This window comes from Oncorhynchus mykiss, chromosome 4 (genome assembly GCF_057628025.1).
Source record: "Oncorhynchus mykiss isolate SJ-2025 chromosome 4, ASM5762802v1, whole genome shotgun sequence".
In the NCBI taxonomy this organism is placed as follows: domain Eukaryota; kingdom Metazoa; phylum Chordata; class Actinopteri; order Salmoniformes; family Salmonidae; genus Oncorhynchus; species Oncorhynchus mykiss.
In genome coordinates, this window is record NC_143025.1 from 13,778,743 (window position 1) to 13,796,489 (window position 17,747).

Consider the following 17,747-nt stretch of genomic DNA (forward strand, 5'->3'; position numbering starts at 1 on the left):
TGGCAATTTACTGCCACCTACAGTTATGGAATGATTGCTCAAGAATATAATTAATTGGCTGATTGGTGACCTGGATGTAATTATGTGATCCTTCCTTAACGCATAGGAAGTCTCATCCATTTGACTACTTCAAAATGGTGAAAGTCCTCAATGGAGCTGCACATGCTAAAACGGGCTTTTGGGCATTAGAGTCATCTATCTATCTCTATGAGTTGTAGGTGCTAGGCAACTTTTCTGAGAATTTAATGTGCCTGATTGAATGCCTTTTTACTGTGCAGGCGCAACTTTGTCCTTGGTGGTATAGGCTTATTTTTGTTTTGCCAGTGATAAAAGTGCTAGTGGTAAAATCTCATCATTTCTATATTGAATAATGAATATGAAATATATATTTAAAATGTAAAAGATCATTAAAGATGAATTCTGTAAATGTTCATGTTTAAAAGATGTAGTGGTGCAGCTAATGCTGCGTTCGTCACCACGTGGGAGGTGGGAATTTACTAGTTGTGAAGTGGTAAATATCCGTTGGATGCATTCACGTGCTTTGAACTTGTTGAGAGATGCCGATTGGCTAATGGCGAACAAGCTGCGTAAACAATAAACTAAAAGTATAGCTAGGATGAATGTAAACAAATGATAATATTCAAAAACTATATTAATAGATTATTTTATATAAAGAATATTTTGTGGTTGCATTTAACTGCAGAAAATACTGCTATTAAAGTCACTTCCTTGGCAGGTGATGTCAGAGGTCAGCATGTGGGAGAAGTGGGAGCTCAGGATGATAGTTTCCCACTAGGAATTACCAGTTGGAGGGCCGTCAAGTGGAGTTATATGTTCATTTCCCACTTCCCACTTGGTTACGAACACAGCATTATTACCTGCCTTTGGTATCTTCCAGGTATGGGCGGGGCGATCTGGCAAGGTTATGAAAGTCAGTTTGGGCCAGTGTTATCTTCTCACTATCTGGTGAGTTAGCCTTTCGTTATTTAAAGCAGCTGTCGATGTAGCTTTGCTTTTAGTTAATCACTTAATTTTGTTTTACAATGTTTTTGTATTTCGGTCTTTGGGAGCCTTGCAAGCAAATACATAACTTGCCACGACTCCTTCCACTCTACCAACACCTTCTAGCCTCCAGTGCCATACTTTCAAGATTGTGGCCTCCTTCTTACACAACTATCCAACCTTCACATATCTGTTTCATATGTCACTTTTGCAGCGTGTCTTTTTGAGACATATTTTTGGTGGTTCTCTGAAGAACTGTTTGACATCTTTGACCAAGTCTTGTGGAGATGTGCCATAAGTGTTTATTAGGCTTGTTGCACATGACTCAGGGGTCATGACCTGCCTGTCCCACCCATGACCTGCAGTGTCACTGAATTTCATCAGATACAATGTGGTGCGACTGCATCAGTCGATCGATGTGGGCCTTGGGAGAACATTTCCCTTACCATAGTGATAGGCTAATGATCAACATACTGTTACAGCGTTTGCTGCCTGACATTGCAGGCCTAGCACTCTCCCTCTGCACTGCAGGCATCGCCTTCCTTCCCCAAGCGACAAGGTGGCATGCAGAAATAACGCCTTCTCAGACTCACCTGCTGGGATTCTCTCACGTAATTTCACAGCCGTCTGCCCCACACACACACACACACGAGAGGGACTGCTGCCGAACTAGCAGATAATTAGCTCAGTCAAAAGTTCTCTGATGAGGCTGATGCTGGGAGATTGATCTTCACGGTTAGTTTACTTTCTCCGGCTCATGCCGCTGCAGCCTTCCTCCCCAAACAATTAGCATCCGATTGAGGGAGATGTAGGCGGTGAGAAGCCCACTGTTTCTGCATGGACTATGTGCTTCCCTGACATACAGTCCTGGAGAAAATCATTATTTTTGCTATGTTCAGCCATTAAAATAAACATACAAGGTCAATGTCAAAGTTTATTATATCACTTATGGTTTTGTAAGGCAATTATCAAGAAAATGTGCATTTAGGCTATTTGATAGCATTGGACAGAAACTTCTAATCTAGATCATGGTTGTACTATCATGTATTAGATGGTGGCAGTAGACATGAGGCCCCTTGGTAAACGTAATTAAAGTATCTCAGGCAGTAGACTTTTGCCATGCCATAGCGCCACCTTGTGGTAGTCTATGTAATTGTCTCAGTTTCATTTCATCAAACACAAAATCCATACAACACAGAAAATCAGTGATTCAAGAACATTTTTTTTATTTTCAGTGTTTTATAAAAAATACTGGACTTTGCCAGCATCTACTCCATTGGCTATAATGTAGTTTTCCCAGAGAATAAGACTAGTAAAGTCTATTTATAGAACATCCATAAGAAACTGTATTTTGGGCTACAGAAAAAAATAATTCTACCCACTGCTCCCCAGATCCTCCCAACTGAATAAAATGCCATGGATTCTATTCCCACCTTTAATATTAGTGCCTCTGGTAAAAAAATAAAAAATGCAAAAAGGACCTCTACAGCTGGCTCCTAGTGAGCCATTAGTATCTCTTACGATTCTTTCTATATAAAGTAATGCATATACATTTCTCCTTTACAATAAATTACTACAGGCACATTCACCCATGGTCATGGTCCCTGTACCACAGTCAAAACCATTGTGTATGAAGACAAAAGGTTTGCAGGTTGTTATTCCCCGATCTCAAACACACACACACACACACACACACCACAAAAGGCAACAAAAAATAAATGTTTAAATGTATGAAAATCTGGGCAGCTGATTTTTGGTTGTGTGTGAATGATGCACTTTCAGCTTTTTAAACACTGAAAGCATCTGATGCATACAAGTATAAAGATTTATAAATATGTACAAAAAAAAACTAAAAACAAAAACACCAAGTCCGGTAAAAACATTCTTGTTTTTAAAAACACATTAATGCCAAGAGAAGCTTTCCATAAACTTCGATAACTTAAGAAACTGTAAAAAAGTAGCTAAAATAAAAAAAACTTTCAATCAATACAGTATATATTTTTCCCCCCCTGGTTGAGTCTGTTGTAGCCTAGACTTGCACAGGTTGTAGCACCAGCAGATATTTAATATGCACCATAGTGCTGCCATGAATCACCCCTGCAGTATAAATAGCAAGAAAGTGAACACGCAGTACCAATAATACATGAAAACAGAATAAATTAGTGTCAGGCCTTGTGAAAGGTATTTTCAGGGTTAAATCCAGGGTTGCTGTAGAGAGTAGATTGGAGTGAGGGTGAGAATCATGATGGCAGTGAAGGTTGCAGCAGTCTTGCAGCACATTACAAGACAGACTCAACTCCGGCACATTCATCACATTAGACCAGTGATTTTCACAAGTCAGTCCTTAGACGCCGTATGAAGGTTTTTGCAGCCGCCAATCCAATTACTTGAGTTTAGTTGCATAGCTCATAGATTCATTTGAATATACTGCAAGCTACAGTATTTTGAATGGAATAGATTAAAATAGAGCATACGCAGCGTGGAGTCATACCATTTACCCATGATCAGCTCAGTTAATATAACCAGACAAGGTGTAATGAAAACCTGCAACAAGAGACCGTTGGGCTGCTCCTTCAATACAGAGGAGACAGTAAACAATGATGGGTGTGAGGAATTCCAGGGCTGCTGTGGAAAATCAAGTAAATAGAGTTAAGGACTCCCTCTAGAGGTGAGGAGGTTGCATGACCAGATTCAGTCCACATCGCAGGGCTCGCTGCTAGGCCTGTCCCCGACCTGGCTCCAGTGGCTCATGGCGCGCTGGAAGGCGGTCTGCACAGCTTTACGGATGCCAGAGGAGCGGCCCTCCTTCAGTTTGAGCTTGTCCACGGTCTTATTGATACCAAAGGCAACCATCTTGGATCTAGGAAGCCATTGCCTATCAAATAAAGTGACGTAGCGTTAGCATTATGCTACATCATATTACCTCTGACTACTACTGGTCCTCAAGAATAAATGTCCAGGTTCAAGTTAACTGTTGGCCACGTTAGAAGATCATACAAGTGGCGAACCATTGAAGGGGAGGGAGCATCATCTCACCAGCTGTGTTTGTTGTCGAAGAAGTGGACGAGGAAGAGTTTCTCTTCGGACTTGTACTGCATCAGCTCTCCGACTCTGAGGACGTCCAGAGGGGGCAGGGAGACCCCGTGGTGGTGACGCCACGCCCTCGGCAGCTTCGGGTCTATGATCTGCATTTGGGGGGGGGGAGGGGGAGAAAAGTGATTGACTCTAGTGGTCTGAAAACAAGAGGACGCAGTGAATCCTGGTGGTGCAGCAGTGGTTCAGATTGGTGGACCGGAACTGACAATCACACTAACAAACTACCAAACACCCGGAAAGCTCTAAGCTATCTGTATTACCCCATAGCGACTCCTAACACACTCATACCATCCACAACACATTGCAGCTGAGCAGCTTGCTGCATGGGTGAGCACAAACACGAGCTACACCACTTACGATGAGACGAATGGATGGGAAATTAGACATATAGATGGCCAGTCTCTGGGACACAGGCTCTCACTCACCAACGCAGGGTAGGAGGGATATCCACTACATTTTGCCCAAACTAGTTTAAGGGGTTCAGCACTAGAGGACATCCAAATATTTCCGCTGACAACTTCTACAGAAGCAGGAATAACGACAAGCAAGTTATGGGGGAGGGGGGGGGGGGGGGGGTTCCACTGCAAACAGACGAGAATACCACTCCAAAAGCCATGCTCACACTGATAGGGAAAGACAACAGTAGCAAACAAAAACAAGAATGTACGTTCACACACAGTGAAATATTACAGGGCATCAAAACATTGAAATACAGTGAATCGTATGAATTATGAAACAACACAAGGTCAATGTAGAGGGTAACCATTCTGCAGTTTGAGACCAAGGAGAAGACAACCGAAAACTTCTGAATTATGTATAGGAAGTGGGATTGATTAGTCTGGACAGGGAGACCATTGCTGCCTTAGGGCATGTCAGCTCAGGCCACTGGGACATTAAAAAAAAAATCCCAACCATGGCCCCAGTGTGCGAAGAGCCTCAGCTGTCTGCTGTCAAACGAGCTCATGTTCCATGCTCAGACGCAGTCTTGCCAAGAACACAAACTCCTGTCTAAATCAAAATATGTACAGTACCAGTCAAAAGTTTGGACACACCAACTCATGCCAGGGTTTCTTTATTTTTACAATTTTATACATTGTAGAATAATAGTGAAGACAACAAAACTATGAAATAATACATATGGAATCATGTAGTAACCAAAATAAAGTGTTCAACAAATCAAAATATATTTTATATTTGAGATTCTTCAAAGTAGTCACCCTTTGCCTTGACAGCTTTGCACACTTTTGGCATTCTCTCAACCAGCTTCATGAGGTAGTCACCTAGAAAGCATTTTAGTTAACAGGTGTTCCTTGTTAAAAGTTTATATGTGGAATTTCTTTCCTTCTTAATGCGTTTGAGCAAATCAATTGTGTTGTGATAAGGTAGGGTTGGTATACAGAAGATAGCCCTATTTGGTAAAATACCAAGTCCATATTATGGCAAGAACAGCACAAAGATAAATGACAGTCCATCATTACTTTAAGACATGAAGGTCAGTCAATCCGGAAAATTTCAAAAACTTTGAAAGTTTCTTCAAGTGCAGTTGCAAAAACCATCAAGCGCTATGATGAAACTGGCTCTCATGAGGACCGCCACAGGAAAGGAAGACCCAGAGTTACCTGCTGCAGAGGATAAGTTCATTAGAGTTACCAGCCTCAGAAATTGCAGCCCAAATAAATGCTTCAGAGTTCAAGTAACAGACACATTGCAACATCAACTGTTCAGAGAAGACTGAATCAGGCCATGGTTGAATTGCTGCAAAGAAGCCACTTTTTATTTTATTTAACTAGGCAAGTCAGTTAAGAACAAATGATTATTTACAACGACGGCCTACCCCAGCCAAACCCGGACGACGCTGGGCCAATTGTGCATCGCCCTAAGGGACTCCCAATCACGGCCGGTTGTGATACAGCCTGGAATCGAACCAGGGTCTGTAGTGACGCCTCTAGCACTAGATGCAGTGCCTTAGACCGCTGTGCCACTCGGGAGTCCGAAATTCTATTAAAGGACACCAATAAGAAGAGACTTGCTTGGGACAAGAAACATGAGCAATGGGCATTAGACTGGTGGAAATCTGTCCTTTGGTCTGATGAGTCCAAATGTGAGATTTTTTGTTCCAACCGCCGTGTCTTTGAGACGCAGAGTAGGTGAACGGATGATCTCTGCATGTGTGGTTCCCACTATGAAGCATGGAGGTGGTGTGATGGTGCTTTGTTGGTGACAGCGTGATTTATTTTGAATTCAAGGCACACTTAACCAGCATGGCCACCACAGCATTCTGCAGCGATACGCCATCCCATCTGGTTTGGCCTTAGTGGGACTATTATTTGTTATTCAACAGGACAATGACAACACACCTCCAGGCTGTCTAAGGTCTATTTTACCAAGAAGGAGAGTGGTGGAGTGCTGCATCAGATGACCCGATCTCCACAATCACCCAACCTCAACCCAATTGAGATGGTTTGGGATGAGTTGGCCTGCAGAGTGAAGGAAAAGAATCCAACAAGTGCTCAGCATATGTGGGAACTCCTTTAAGACTGTTGGAAAAGCATACCAGGTGAAGCAGGTCGAGAAAATGCCAAGTGTGCAAAGCTGGCAAAGGGTGCCTACTTCGAAGAATCTCAAATATTACTTTCTTGGTTACTACATGATTCCATGTGTTATTTCATAGTTGAGGTCTTCACTATTATTCTACAATGTTGAACATAGTCAAAAGAAAAGAAACCCTGGAATGAGTAAGTGTGTCCAAACCCTTGACTGGTACTGTATGTTGTACCAATCTTAGAACTTGCTAACCAGTCGAGACAAAAAATCCCTTCTTAACCTGGGTACCAGTCTGTGTTAATATTCCAATTATTGCCACTCCTTGTCATGCTAAACAAATGTTTAGTATATGGACACAGAGTACATGGAGTGGAATGTTAGCACAAAACTAGTCTGGATTTCAGGCTACCCTCTACTTGCCTAAGCTGAGACTTGCAGTCCATTGGAAGCCAATACATGCACAGGATTCCTTGAGGTTTACTGGCCAATTCGTTTTGGGAAAATTGTAGAATTCCAAATTACTCAGAATAAAGTTTAAAAAAATAAACTAATACGAATATACTTTTGTGACAGGGCAATGGCAAATGACTATGTTAGCTATTCCAGAAAGAAATGATAAACCACTACCACAAAAATGGATACATGTATCATTCATAATGTAAGTCCCATCCTGGCTTTAATCTCCTGAAAGTGTGTTTGTGCTAAGAACCAGTGTCTCACCTGCTGCAATCTTAGCGGCTTTGGTGAAGTCCCCATTTCCGATACAGGTGACGAGTGCGTTTTTGTCGTCCACTGTGCTCCTACGTGCCATGGATGGCCTTCCTTTCCCACTTTTTGGCACGCTGACCGTGCTGCAGGAAACAAAGGGAAACTAATGTGCCAAAAGTGGAGTGCAACATCCTGCCTTTGACCACAGACGGCTCTTAGAGCAGACACTGGATATAAATGCTAACATGGCACTGTGATGCAGGCCCACTGCCTATCCTGTACCTGGTACTACACAGTAGAGTGCTGCAGGCAGAGAGGTTGAAATATTGCTAATGTGCTGAGGTGACAGTCATACCTGGTGCTACACAGCACGCTGCCGCTAGGGGAGATGCTGGACTCGGAGGTACAGCGCCTGCGAGGCTCCATCGGCCTAATGGGGCTGGTTTCAAGCTCCGGCTCAACAACAAATCCATTAGCTAGTCCTGGAGACAAGAAAAAAATCTCCATTAGATTTTGCATGCCAAAAAAATGTAAATAATCAAAAAATAATTTAACACTGGGCTTTACCTGTGTCAAGACGCTTGATGGGGGATTCCTCCTCATCCTGGTCACAGCCTCCACAGGCACTGTGGGTCCTCTTCCTGGGTAGGAGGAGAGTCTCCAGGCGAGGAATAACCACAGAGAGGAAGGTTTTGGTGCCCAGCAGCGGGGAGCCGAGCTGATGCTCAGCTGTCCTTGGGGGCTTCTGCGGGCTGGCATTCTTGGACTTGCGAAAGAGCACATTGGTCCGCCTGTTGCCCGTGCTAGAGGGCTCTGCGAGCGTGGAGGTGGCCCCAACACTAAGGTGACTGTCAGAGACCAGCGGGTTAGAGATGTGCCCGTTGAGGGTATCCCGGGGTACTGAGGTAGTGGTCTTGACACCGTTGCACTTGAAAGTCTTCTGGCTCTTGTCCTCATTGGATTTGATGGGCTTGAGCATGGGAGGTTCTGAATGACTGTCTGAGTTCACAAGTGGCGGCGACGAGTTCAACGGCTCTAGTTTCGGTGGGAGCAAAGACTCCCCTTCTATACAACCAAGACAGAATCACAGAAGGAAATGAAAAAATCCTGACATGTAGAACAGGCAAGCTAATAGCCTACAGTTCATCAAATAAGACATCAAAGCAAGGAGAAAGCATTATTGAACAAATTCTTTGCTTTTAGACCTGCTGGTACGTACCCTCTTCCTGTGTGCTGTGTCGAGTGGGGGGCAGTGGTTTCTCCTCAGTCTCTGCTGGTTTCGGTTCGGAGGGGGCGGCAGTGGGGTGTTGCGTCTTTAGGTATATCTCGCTGCGAACATCTGTGATGGTCTTTTTAAGCAGCTTCAGTCGCTTGCTGCGAGACGGACTGGACTTCATGGCACTGCTCAGGTCCAGCTTCTCCAGCAGCTCTTTCAGTTGCCCTTCTAAAGACATGTGCTGCCGGTTGGCTGGGTTTAGTATCTGGTCCACTGCAAGACACACAAACAACAACTTGATTGGCTGAGCTCAGTTGTGGCCCCATTCCAAAATACTATAGTACCATAAATCAATAGTTAGATTCAGCAACAGGTATTTAGTTGATTTGGCTGTGGACCGATTAATATAGAAGTAAACATATGTAGAACATGTTCTTACCATCGTCCCAGGAGAAAGGGGAAGGGGCCTCCACCTTTGGCTGCTCAGGAAGGTGCATCCCGCTGGCAAAGTCAAAGCCGATTCGCTCAGCCTCCCGACAAGTCTTCCTGAGGATGGCCCCACCTCGGTCTTGCAGACGCAGACCGGCCTTGTAGAAGAATGTGTCCTTGGCGTTGTACTTTATGCAGTTGAATATGATCTGATCGAAGTCAGCCTCAAACTCCACCAGGCTCTTGTAGCCGTGGGCATCAATGCGCTTCCTCATGGTGGAGAAGTCCATTGGCTTCTTGATGTGGTCCAAGTAGTCAGGCACCTGAGAGGGATGGGGAGATGGAAAACAAAACACGATGCTGATAGAAAGGGTACCCAAAGAATGAGTTTGAAAACAAATGGTACCATATGGTTCCTATCTGTGGAAGTAACATTCTATTGTGGGGTGTGCGGGACCTTACCTCTTTAACGCTGACAGGCTGGGCAAAGATTTTGGCTGGGTCCTTCTCCTGAAGCTGGTCCAATATGGCTCGAAGTAGAATATTTAAAGGTGTGAGCTGTACCTCTAGAACGGACTGTTGGAGCTTCATCTGAATGGGGACAGGACAAAACACAAAGCTGTAGCAGTATACTAATATTTACTAAGGATTCCAACAACCAATCCTAAAGCCGTTTCAACAACAAGCTAGGTTCCCATTCAATTGACGACAGACTTTCATGCAAATATTCTAAAATATGCATGAAGAAAATATGCGCATTTTCCCACCAGTGGTGTGTTTTCACCAAACAGACTAGTTGAGGATAACAATCAGCGCGTGATGTAGTGCACACAAAATTAACCTTTTCACAAAGTTTTCATGTACCAAATAAAAATCTTAAAGTTTGTGTTTCCATCGCATTTAACTCTAGCAATGGTTTTGTCACAAAAACTGTTGCGTTATATAGCAAATGTGCCTTCTCTGGTCTTGGAACATGCGCTCTAGCCAAGAGCTCGCCAATACAGTGCAGGAAGGCTGTGCAGGTAGGCTATGCATAAAGAATGCATACATAATGATATTAGTATGGATATGAGCGAGAATGTTTTATTTGTCAAACAGCAGTCAAGCATCATGTCACCAGAATTAGACCCTCAATACTTTTGGAAAGGAGCATCAAGACCACTATGCACTTTCACCACCCTATGAATTTCATCAGTTATTTCATCTGTAGCCTAATAAACCGCATGCTTTCCGGAGTTGTAGTGGGGGGACCACACACACACACACCATATCATCTTGTGACTCCAAGTTTACTTCGATATGGTAGTTTTTATATCAACATTTGTGCATAAAAAGGCATTTCCATCACCATTTCTCATAATTAATTTTAAAGACACAAAAAGATCCTACCATGTCGAACAAACAAACGATCTGTCGGAATTTCTAAAATTGTACCGAAACGTCCTGTTTCCATTACAGCTGTCATGATTTTTATTTGTTGGTACTCAGTAGGACTTGACTCGCATAAAAACTTTACATACAAACATGGTTACAGATTATTTCAAAAGGAGACCACATTTTATTTATAGGAGGGCTCACAACTATCCATTGATATGCTGTAACAAACGTTCTAATTTCACTACCGCGGAAAATAAGAAAATCAATTCTCTGTACCTCCGCTCTCTTTAGCTTCTCCCTCTTCCTGATCAGTTCTAGCAGTAGGCGAGCTCTCTCCAGGTCTTGGCGTAGGCGGTGCCATTCCTTTAGCTGCTCCTTCATCGCTTGATTATCCTCCACCCTGCTGTCCTGTAACATCAGAGTCCAAAAAGGCATTTTAATGTATTCACAAGACATACATCTCAGGTAAAGGGAGGCAGAAAATTACATGGCGCTACCTTCAATGGACACTGGTGGAGAGCCATTTTGAATATGGCTCTGACTAAAATAAACTAGGCTAATTTTAATTACATTTCTTCTCTTTTTTATAGTCTATATTGAAATGAATGGCCGATCTCAATTTACATGTGTAATATCATGTAGTGTCATGTATATTATGCATTTTATTTGTTGTGTTTTGTTTCCTCTTTGGACCCAAAAAAACCAACATTATAATCCCAAAACTTTTGAGAAGATGGTGCAAACACAGGAAACTGCTCCATATTTATCAAATGAGCTATTAGCCTGCTTTATTTTGATTTCCGAGTGTCGGAGAAAGGTTTTAAAACACAAGAAAAGTAATTTTTAAAGCAGACACGATTCTCTATCTCGAGGATTTGGATGCCATGAACAATTAGACTGACCACTGGACTGACCAGCTGCTCTGGTTTGGGGACCTGGGTGTTAGCCTGAAGCCGCCTGATCAGCGGAACACCCTTCCTTGACTGTCTCTTCAGCATCCAGTAGCTCAGGACCCGCTCCACAAACACCTTCTTCTTCTGGACAGACACTTGATTGAGGATTGTGTCAAAACTGGGGGGGCATATGTTAGCATTGGTTAGGAAAATATTTAGAAACATTTGGTTGGTAGACAAATTAAGTAAAAATAATATGCCTACCTGCTGGGGGTTATACTAGGCCCAGGTGCAGCAGGAGCCTCTTCCTCAGGCACCACCACCACTATCTTACTCTTCTTCAGCCACCCTTTTAACCTCCTCCTACCTCTTTTGTCACCCCTCTTGTGACAGACACCGTTGTTAGCGTGGTCTTCCTCGTAGATGGCAAGGGGTCTCCGGGTGCACCCTTTAGGAGTGTGAGCGCAGCAGAAGGCTGTCTTCTTCACAGAAAAAGTGGGCGATCCGGTCTCTGTGAATTCCTTGACAGGCTCCATTTTCATGTAGAGGCCGGCCTTTTGGGCACAGCTGACATGAAAGGCTGTGTAACAGTTAACCTTGTGGCACTGGATGCAGGCCCCGGCACCCTTCTCCTTGCAGAGGTAGCAGGTGAGTTTCCAGCGGGCGGGCGGTATATTGCTGACACCGTCGATGGGCTCGATGAAGACCGTGTCAGAGAAGCCCACCTCTGGTACCCACAGGGCACACACCACGTGGCCCCAGCGGTCATCGTCCGTCTTCTTCAGGGCGCCGCCCTTGTTGGGGCAGAAGACACACTCAGCGGGCCGTGAGGGGCACTGGAGGCAGTGGCGACACAACCACTGGCCCTCTGGGATGTAGGGAACACCGTAGCACTCCTGGTGCACGGCCATGTTGCAGGAGTCACAGAAGAGAATAACATTGCTGTCCTGGCCGTCTCCGTCCATGCAGATGCAGCAGACAGCGTCCTCGTCGATGAGGGACTGGGGGTCACTCCGGCCCTGGCTGTCAAAGAAGGACTCCTTCTCAAAGCGGTCCATAAGAAACTCAAAGAGGTTCTGGGACACCTGGCTGACACCCTCACTTTTCCTCTTGTCGTTGAGCAGATCCAGCCAGGCGTAATCCTCCTCATCCATGTCGTATTCCACCTCCTCATCCAGCTCTTCGGCCGTCTTCTCACAATACATATAATAGATGGAGGGCCTCCGAGACACTGCGGGAAGGTTGTACTCCACAGTGCGGAACTTGGGTTCCAAAAGGGCGCTTACTTGAGGGTCAGTGCCATGTGTGGTGGTGAGGGCTGTGCTCCTCTTCTGCTGGTTGTCTTTGAGTCTCACCGAGCGCACCAGGACTAGCTGGGGCTTCTCGTTGTTCTCCTTGTTGCTGTTGCACTCCATGATCTCTTGGGCCGTGGGGTCATCGTCGGTGATGACATCCAACTTGTCATATATGCTGATCCTGTGCACGCGGCCATCTATCTCCAGGTCCACCATGCGCTGGGCCTGGGCGTAGGTCATGGTCTCCTTGTTCGGTGAGGGTTTGATGGGAGAGGGGGGCCTCTGGGGCGTGGACATGCGATTATGATGCCGTACTTTTTTCTTCATCTTGAAGACCTAAAGAGCCAGCAAAAAAAACTATTTAATTGAAATTTCACTTGGGGCAATACCAACCAAGATTGTAATAAATCATTAGCCAGCCACAATTTCCATTTCTTGGTTTCAGTTATGTCTAGTATTCTGACATAAAATAAGGCTCTTAGTTAACAAGACAATGCCTAGTCCCGAATGTGGCGATGCTTTCCATTGTGTACAGCATAACTGTGTACATTTACATGAATGTAGAACAAACTAAACGTTCCTTGTCTGTCACGCATGTTTAATCACATTATATTTTAACTTACTCTGACGATTTATTGTCCGTGGGGTTGCTCATTCAGCTGGTCGACATTCGATGAAATATCCACAGGGAAGTATTATTAAGCAGACTACAACATGTGGGTCTCTGTGTGCGGAAATAATGATGTTTGCTCATGACCTACGGCACGTGCACAAGACGGAAGTACATGCAAGTGATGCATTTATACTAACCCAAGTCTAGCAGGTGTTTACATGGTACATGGTTTTACGAATGTGCCAGAAATGTCAATGGTAATACCTGCGCTATTAAAAGTCGGGTAAATAATACTTTCCCTCAAATTTCGACCAGCTGAATGACCAATCACACAAACAACCGGTAGAGTAATATCAAATATAAATTGTAGTCAGCATTCTTCTGGCTTGTAAGAAAAAGTGTAAAGTTTCTGATATTTTTTCAGACTATACCAATAACTTGTATCACAGTCTGATTAATTAGGCAACCATTTAGCTAGCCTGGGTAACGTTAGACAACTGTCAAAAAACAACATATAGCTAGCTAATGTTAGCTAACTTACTAACTTGGCAATGCTAAGTTGTGCTAGTTAGCATTAGCTAGCTAACTGCTTCAAACAAGTCACAATTAGATAGCTACTTTAAAGTAATGGTAGGTGATGTTGTAGCTATTAGGCTAGCTGGCTAGAACTAGTTAACGTTCGCTAGGCTAACTTAGCGTAAAGCCAGTTTGTGGCTAGCAAATTAGCTAGATTCCGAGCTAACGCGGTAACTACTGAGCAAACTAACGTTAGCTTCAATTTGTTGAACGTTGAGCAAGGCATAAATATAATATGTATATGAAGCCAGGAGAGGGAGATCCCGTAAAAGCACAGCGCCAGCAGTCTCACTTACTAGAAAGAGTTAGCTAGCTAAGACAGTTCGTTCACAATACGCCAAGAGGGAAATATGGCGTCGGACTAAACAAGAATCCGAGTCCATTCGTTAAAGTTCTAATTTTCCCCACTAGCATGTATAATTCATTTATATAAATGATTTTAGGTCGGTCTAAAAAGCACGTGTGTGTGTGGATAGGAAATTTGGCTATACCTACCTTTGTATTTTCAGTAATTCTGCTTTTGAAAACAGCAGCGCTTGCAAGCAATGGCGCCGAAGTAGCCTGCGCAGAGCAGCAGCAGTAAATCCACACACAATCCTCTCATCCAACGGGCACCGCTCGAGCAGTTTTGAATTATAAATTTGAAAGATACCAAGAGGTATCCACGACGAGTGTCTAAATTCCAAATTCGATTCTATTTCAAACATAAATATTTCGGAAAAGCCACCAAATACTAGCTAATGTCCTTTTCCAACAGGGTAATAATCAGTAACTAGCAAGCTGCCCCTGGTTTCTTTTTCCCAACAACAATGCGGTTGTGCAATGTGCAGCGACTCCATAGAGATGGATAGAGCACGCTAGTGCCCAAAATCTAGTGTTAGCCTTCTACTTTAAGTTTTATTGGCGAATCGCAACCAACTGAAAGGTGCATACGGCGCCACATACTGGATTGTGAGGCCGGTCACGATCTATCTATACCACTATTTTCTCCTAACTAACCCTTAATTTCTAATAATATAAAATAATTCCCCTCAAGCCTCACTACTCCCATCACCCCCACCACAAATACTTCCCATCACCCCCACCACATTCCTTTCCAACCTCTCTGACCATATCAAACAACCTCTCAATTTCTATTTCGTACATTTCACAAAATAATACATGTTCAACCGTTTCCTCTACCATACATCCATTACACATTCCAGTACCAATTTCAAAGATGAATTAAATCCCGAATTCCCTTTTCATCCTACCTTTTCTTCTCATTATATGACACTATCTCCCATACAGATTTCCTTGAACTATAAAAATGTCTGCCCTTACTACTTTCATCCCATTGTCTCTGCCAGCAATCTAACACGTTTTTTCAGGATCAATGTTTTCATTTCCCCTTCTACCCAACTGCACCTGTATATGCACAATATCATTTTTCACTGCTCTTTTTGCTATTATATCTACGATATCATTTCCATAAACACCTGTATGAGCCAGAATCCAACAGAACAGAATTTCAATTCCATTTCTTTGTAATCCAAACAGCATCATCATTCTTTCTAACCATAAATCCTCACGTTCTGAATTTCCAGATCTTAAACTACACTAAACTGATGCAGAGTCCCAACATATTACTAGTCTTCTTGGTTGCACCTCCTCTGTCCATTGCAATCCAACAATTATCGCAACCATTTCTGTTGAATATACAGATAAATCATTAGTCTATTGCATAGATTATCATCAAACTCTTTGAACCTACTTTATACACTGCAAGACAATAATAAAACTGATTACTAATATATTGATACACTATTGTTTCTACATTATCTTCTTCACACCATTGTTTATTTTCTTCTGTCATGCTAAGATCAACATGTGGTCTTGTATAAAACCATTGTGGCACATTTCCTATTGCCACAGAGTCCATAGTGGCATTTCCCCAGTATCTAATATGCATATCCTTGCTTCAGGTCCTGAGGTACAGGCAGTTAGATTTGGGTGTCATTTTGGTATTATGGTATTATCCGTAAGAGTCTATCCTTACGGGATAGTGGCATTTCCCCAGTATCTATTTGTAAAGCCTCAACTGGTGCAATTTTAAATGCACATCCTGAGTGGCCTCACTTGCATCCTATCAAGGCGCAACAGCGATGTAAAAGCCGCAGAACCATATACAAAGCACCCATAATCTACGGACGATCTCATCAAAGTACGATAAATATTCAGTAAAAATTGCCTATCTGCACCCCCAATCACCACCAACTATTGTCCTCATGAGATTCAATACTTACATTTCGTCTCAATACATGTAATATGTCTCCAGATTGCCCCAAATACTTCAATGATGTTACCCTTTCCATTCGTTCTCCATATAATAGAACACTGACATCTTCCTTAATCTTTTTGTTAGCAAACAACATATGGCAAGATTTAGCATTCCTCTACTGCTTCCATTTTCTCTATTACATATGGTGTATTCCTTCCCCTTTTCCAAATGGCACCATCATCTGCATATAACGCTGCCCCTATACCCTGTCCAATATTCCCAAAGATATCATCAATGTGAATAAGATAGGACTAACCTTATGGAGTTCCATTTTCCACTTCATATTCTCTTAACTATGGGCAATGTCATTGAGGACAATTTGAAGTAGTCAACTGGGTGGGACTTCCTGTATTGTGGAAGTATCACATTATAGGAGGTTGGTGGCACCTTAATTGGGAAGGACAGGCTTGTGGTAAATGAGTGGAATCAAACACATGGATGCCATTCAATTTGCACCATTCCAGACATTATTATGCACCGTCCTCCCCTCAGCAGGATCACAATTCCATCCAAGTCATCAGCCAATTAGTTATAATTATGAGCAAACATTCCATAATTGCAGGTGGCAGTATGTCACCAATCTTTTTTTTAAACTAGACAAGTCAGTTAAGAATAAATTCTTATTTACAATGACAGCCTACCAGAGAACAGTGGGTTAACTGCCTTGTTCAGGGACAGAACAACAGATGTTTACCTTGTCAGCTCAGGGATTCGATCCAACAACCTTTCATCTCTAACCACTAGGTTACCTACCATCCCTTTGCTTTAGACTTGTTCAAACAACACACTCCAGGTGGCAGAATCCACCCTTTCAGTTTGTTTACCAACTCAAAGAATTAGTAGAAGAAAATTGACTACTTCAAAATGAAGATGGTGTCAATGGTGCGCCACCAGTTGAGCCGCTCATAGCGATAGTTAAGAGGATGCAACATGTTATCTGTGAGAGCATTGGCAACACCATGGTTTCCACTAGTTACAACAGCCACAAAGTCAAAATGGTCTATAACAAATTAGGAAAATCAAACTGTACTTTTTGGTCTTAATTTAAGCGAAAATCATGAAGTTGTGAGGGTGAAGAAAATGGTCTGATCGACATTGCTGTTCGACAGTTCAAGCGACTGACTGATCCACAAATCACCTGATTTGCTCTCGAAAATGGTCATTGAGAAAGTCCCAGTTGTGGTGGTGGGGGGGGGGGGTGGACTCGTCACTAGTTACCACAGCCACAGAGTCATAAACCCAGCCTATTTCTTACATTTCTCTTCTCCAAAATGTTATTTTAAACCTAACCTTAAACCCAATCTCAACCACACTGCTATCCTTACATTAATACCAAAAAGCACAATTTTACGATACAGCCCATTTTTACTTTGTGGCTGTGGTAACTGGTGATAACCAGTAGGGAGCGCTTTCTTCTTGGGAGTAGGCCACTGTGCTTGGTATGTCGATCATGGAAAAACCAAGCCCCACGTGGCTCACAAGAATTTCCCACAGCCTTGGGTGGCAGGTCGCCTATCCCAAGGTTTGAATCCCAAATACGATAGGAAAATCAAAAGCCCTCTCCCTATAGTTTTTGACAACTGAATTGCTTGTTGCAGATATTATCCCCAATAATGTAAATCTAAATGTCATGATGTATATCTATAGTTTAACTGTCCTCAAACAACAAATCAAGCTA

At 43.1% G+C, this 17,747-nt stretch overlaps 1 protein-coding gene across 15 annotated transcripts; it reads right to left on the reverse strand.

Moving 5' to 3' along the window:
- Window positions 1-2,204: 2,204 nt before the first annotated feature.
- On the reverse strand, window positions 2,205-16,422 carry LOC110521324 (bromodomain-containing protein 1). Of its 15 annotated transcripts, XM_090231172.1 has the most exons (13): window positions 16,326-16,422; window positions 11,530-12,896; window positions 11,275-11,443; window positions 10,649-10,780; window positions 9,458-9,586; window positions 9,006-9,318; window positions 8,570-8,839; window positions 7,918-8,415; window positions 7,706-7,832; window positions 7,363-7,493; window positions 4,524-4,618; window positions 4,039-4,187; window positions 2,205-3,877 (listed from the first exon to the last, which is right to left on the reverse strand). In XM_090231172.1, exons 1-13 carry the CDS (start codon window positions 16,350-16,352, stop codon window positions 3,694-3,696), a joined length of 3,591 nt encoding a protein of 1,196 aa, XP_090087298.1. In that variant the 5' UTR covers window positions 16,353-16,422; the 3' UTR covers window positions 2,205-3,693. The 15 variants fall into 15 exon arrangements, with proteins under 15 accessions (XP_090087298.1, XP_090087285.1, XP_090087284.1 ...); XM_090231159.1 differs by lacking the exon at window positions 4,524-4,618 and having other exon boundaries at window positions 11,287-11,443; window positions 16,326-16,421; XM_090231158.1 differs by lacking the exon at window positions 4,524-4,618 and having other exon boundaries at window positions 16,326-16,421.
- Window positions 16,423-17,747: the final 1,325 nt, after the last annotated feature.

What these genes read in the sequence shown, in the direction of transcription:
- LOC110521324 (XM_090231172.1), bottom strand. Translation starts at nt 16,352, where the DNA reads ATGAAGTGGAAAATGGAACTCCATAAG. An exon ending in GGAAAATGGAACTCCATAAG is followed by an intron (nt 12,897 to 16,325) that starts GTTAGTCCTATC and finishes CTGGCTCTTTAG; the next exon opens with GTCTTCAAGATGAAGAAAAA. An exon ending in CCTAGTATAACCCCCAGCAG is followed by an intron (nt 11,444 to 11,529) that starts GTAGGCATATTA and finishes ATGCCCCCCCAG; the next exon opens with TTTTGACACAATCCTCAATC.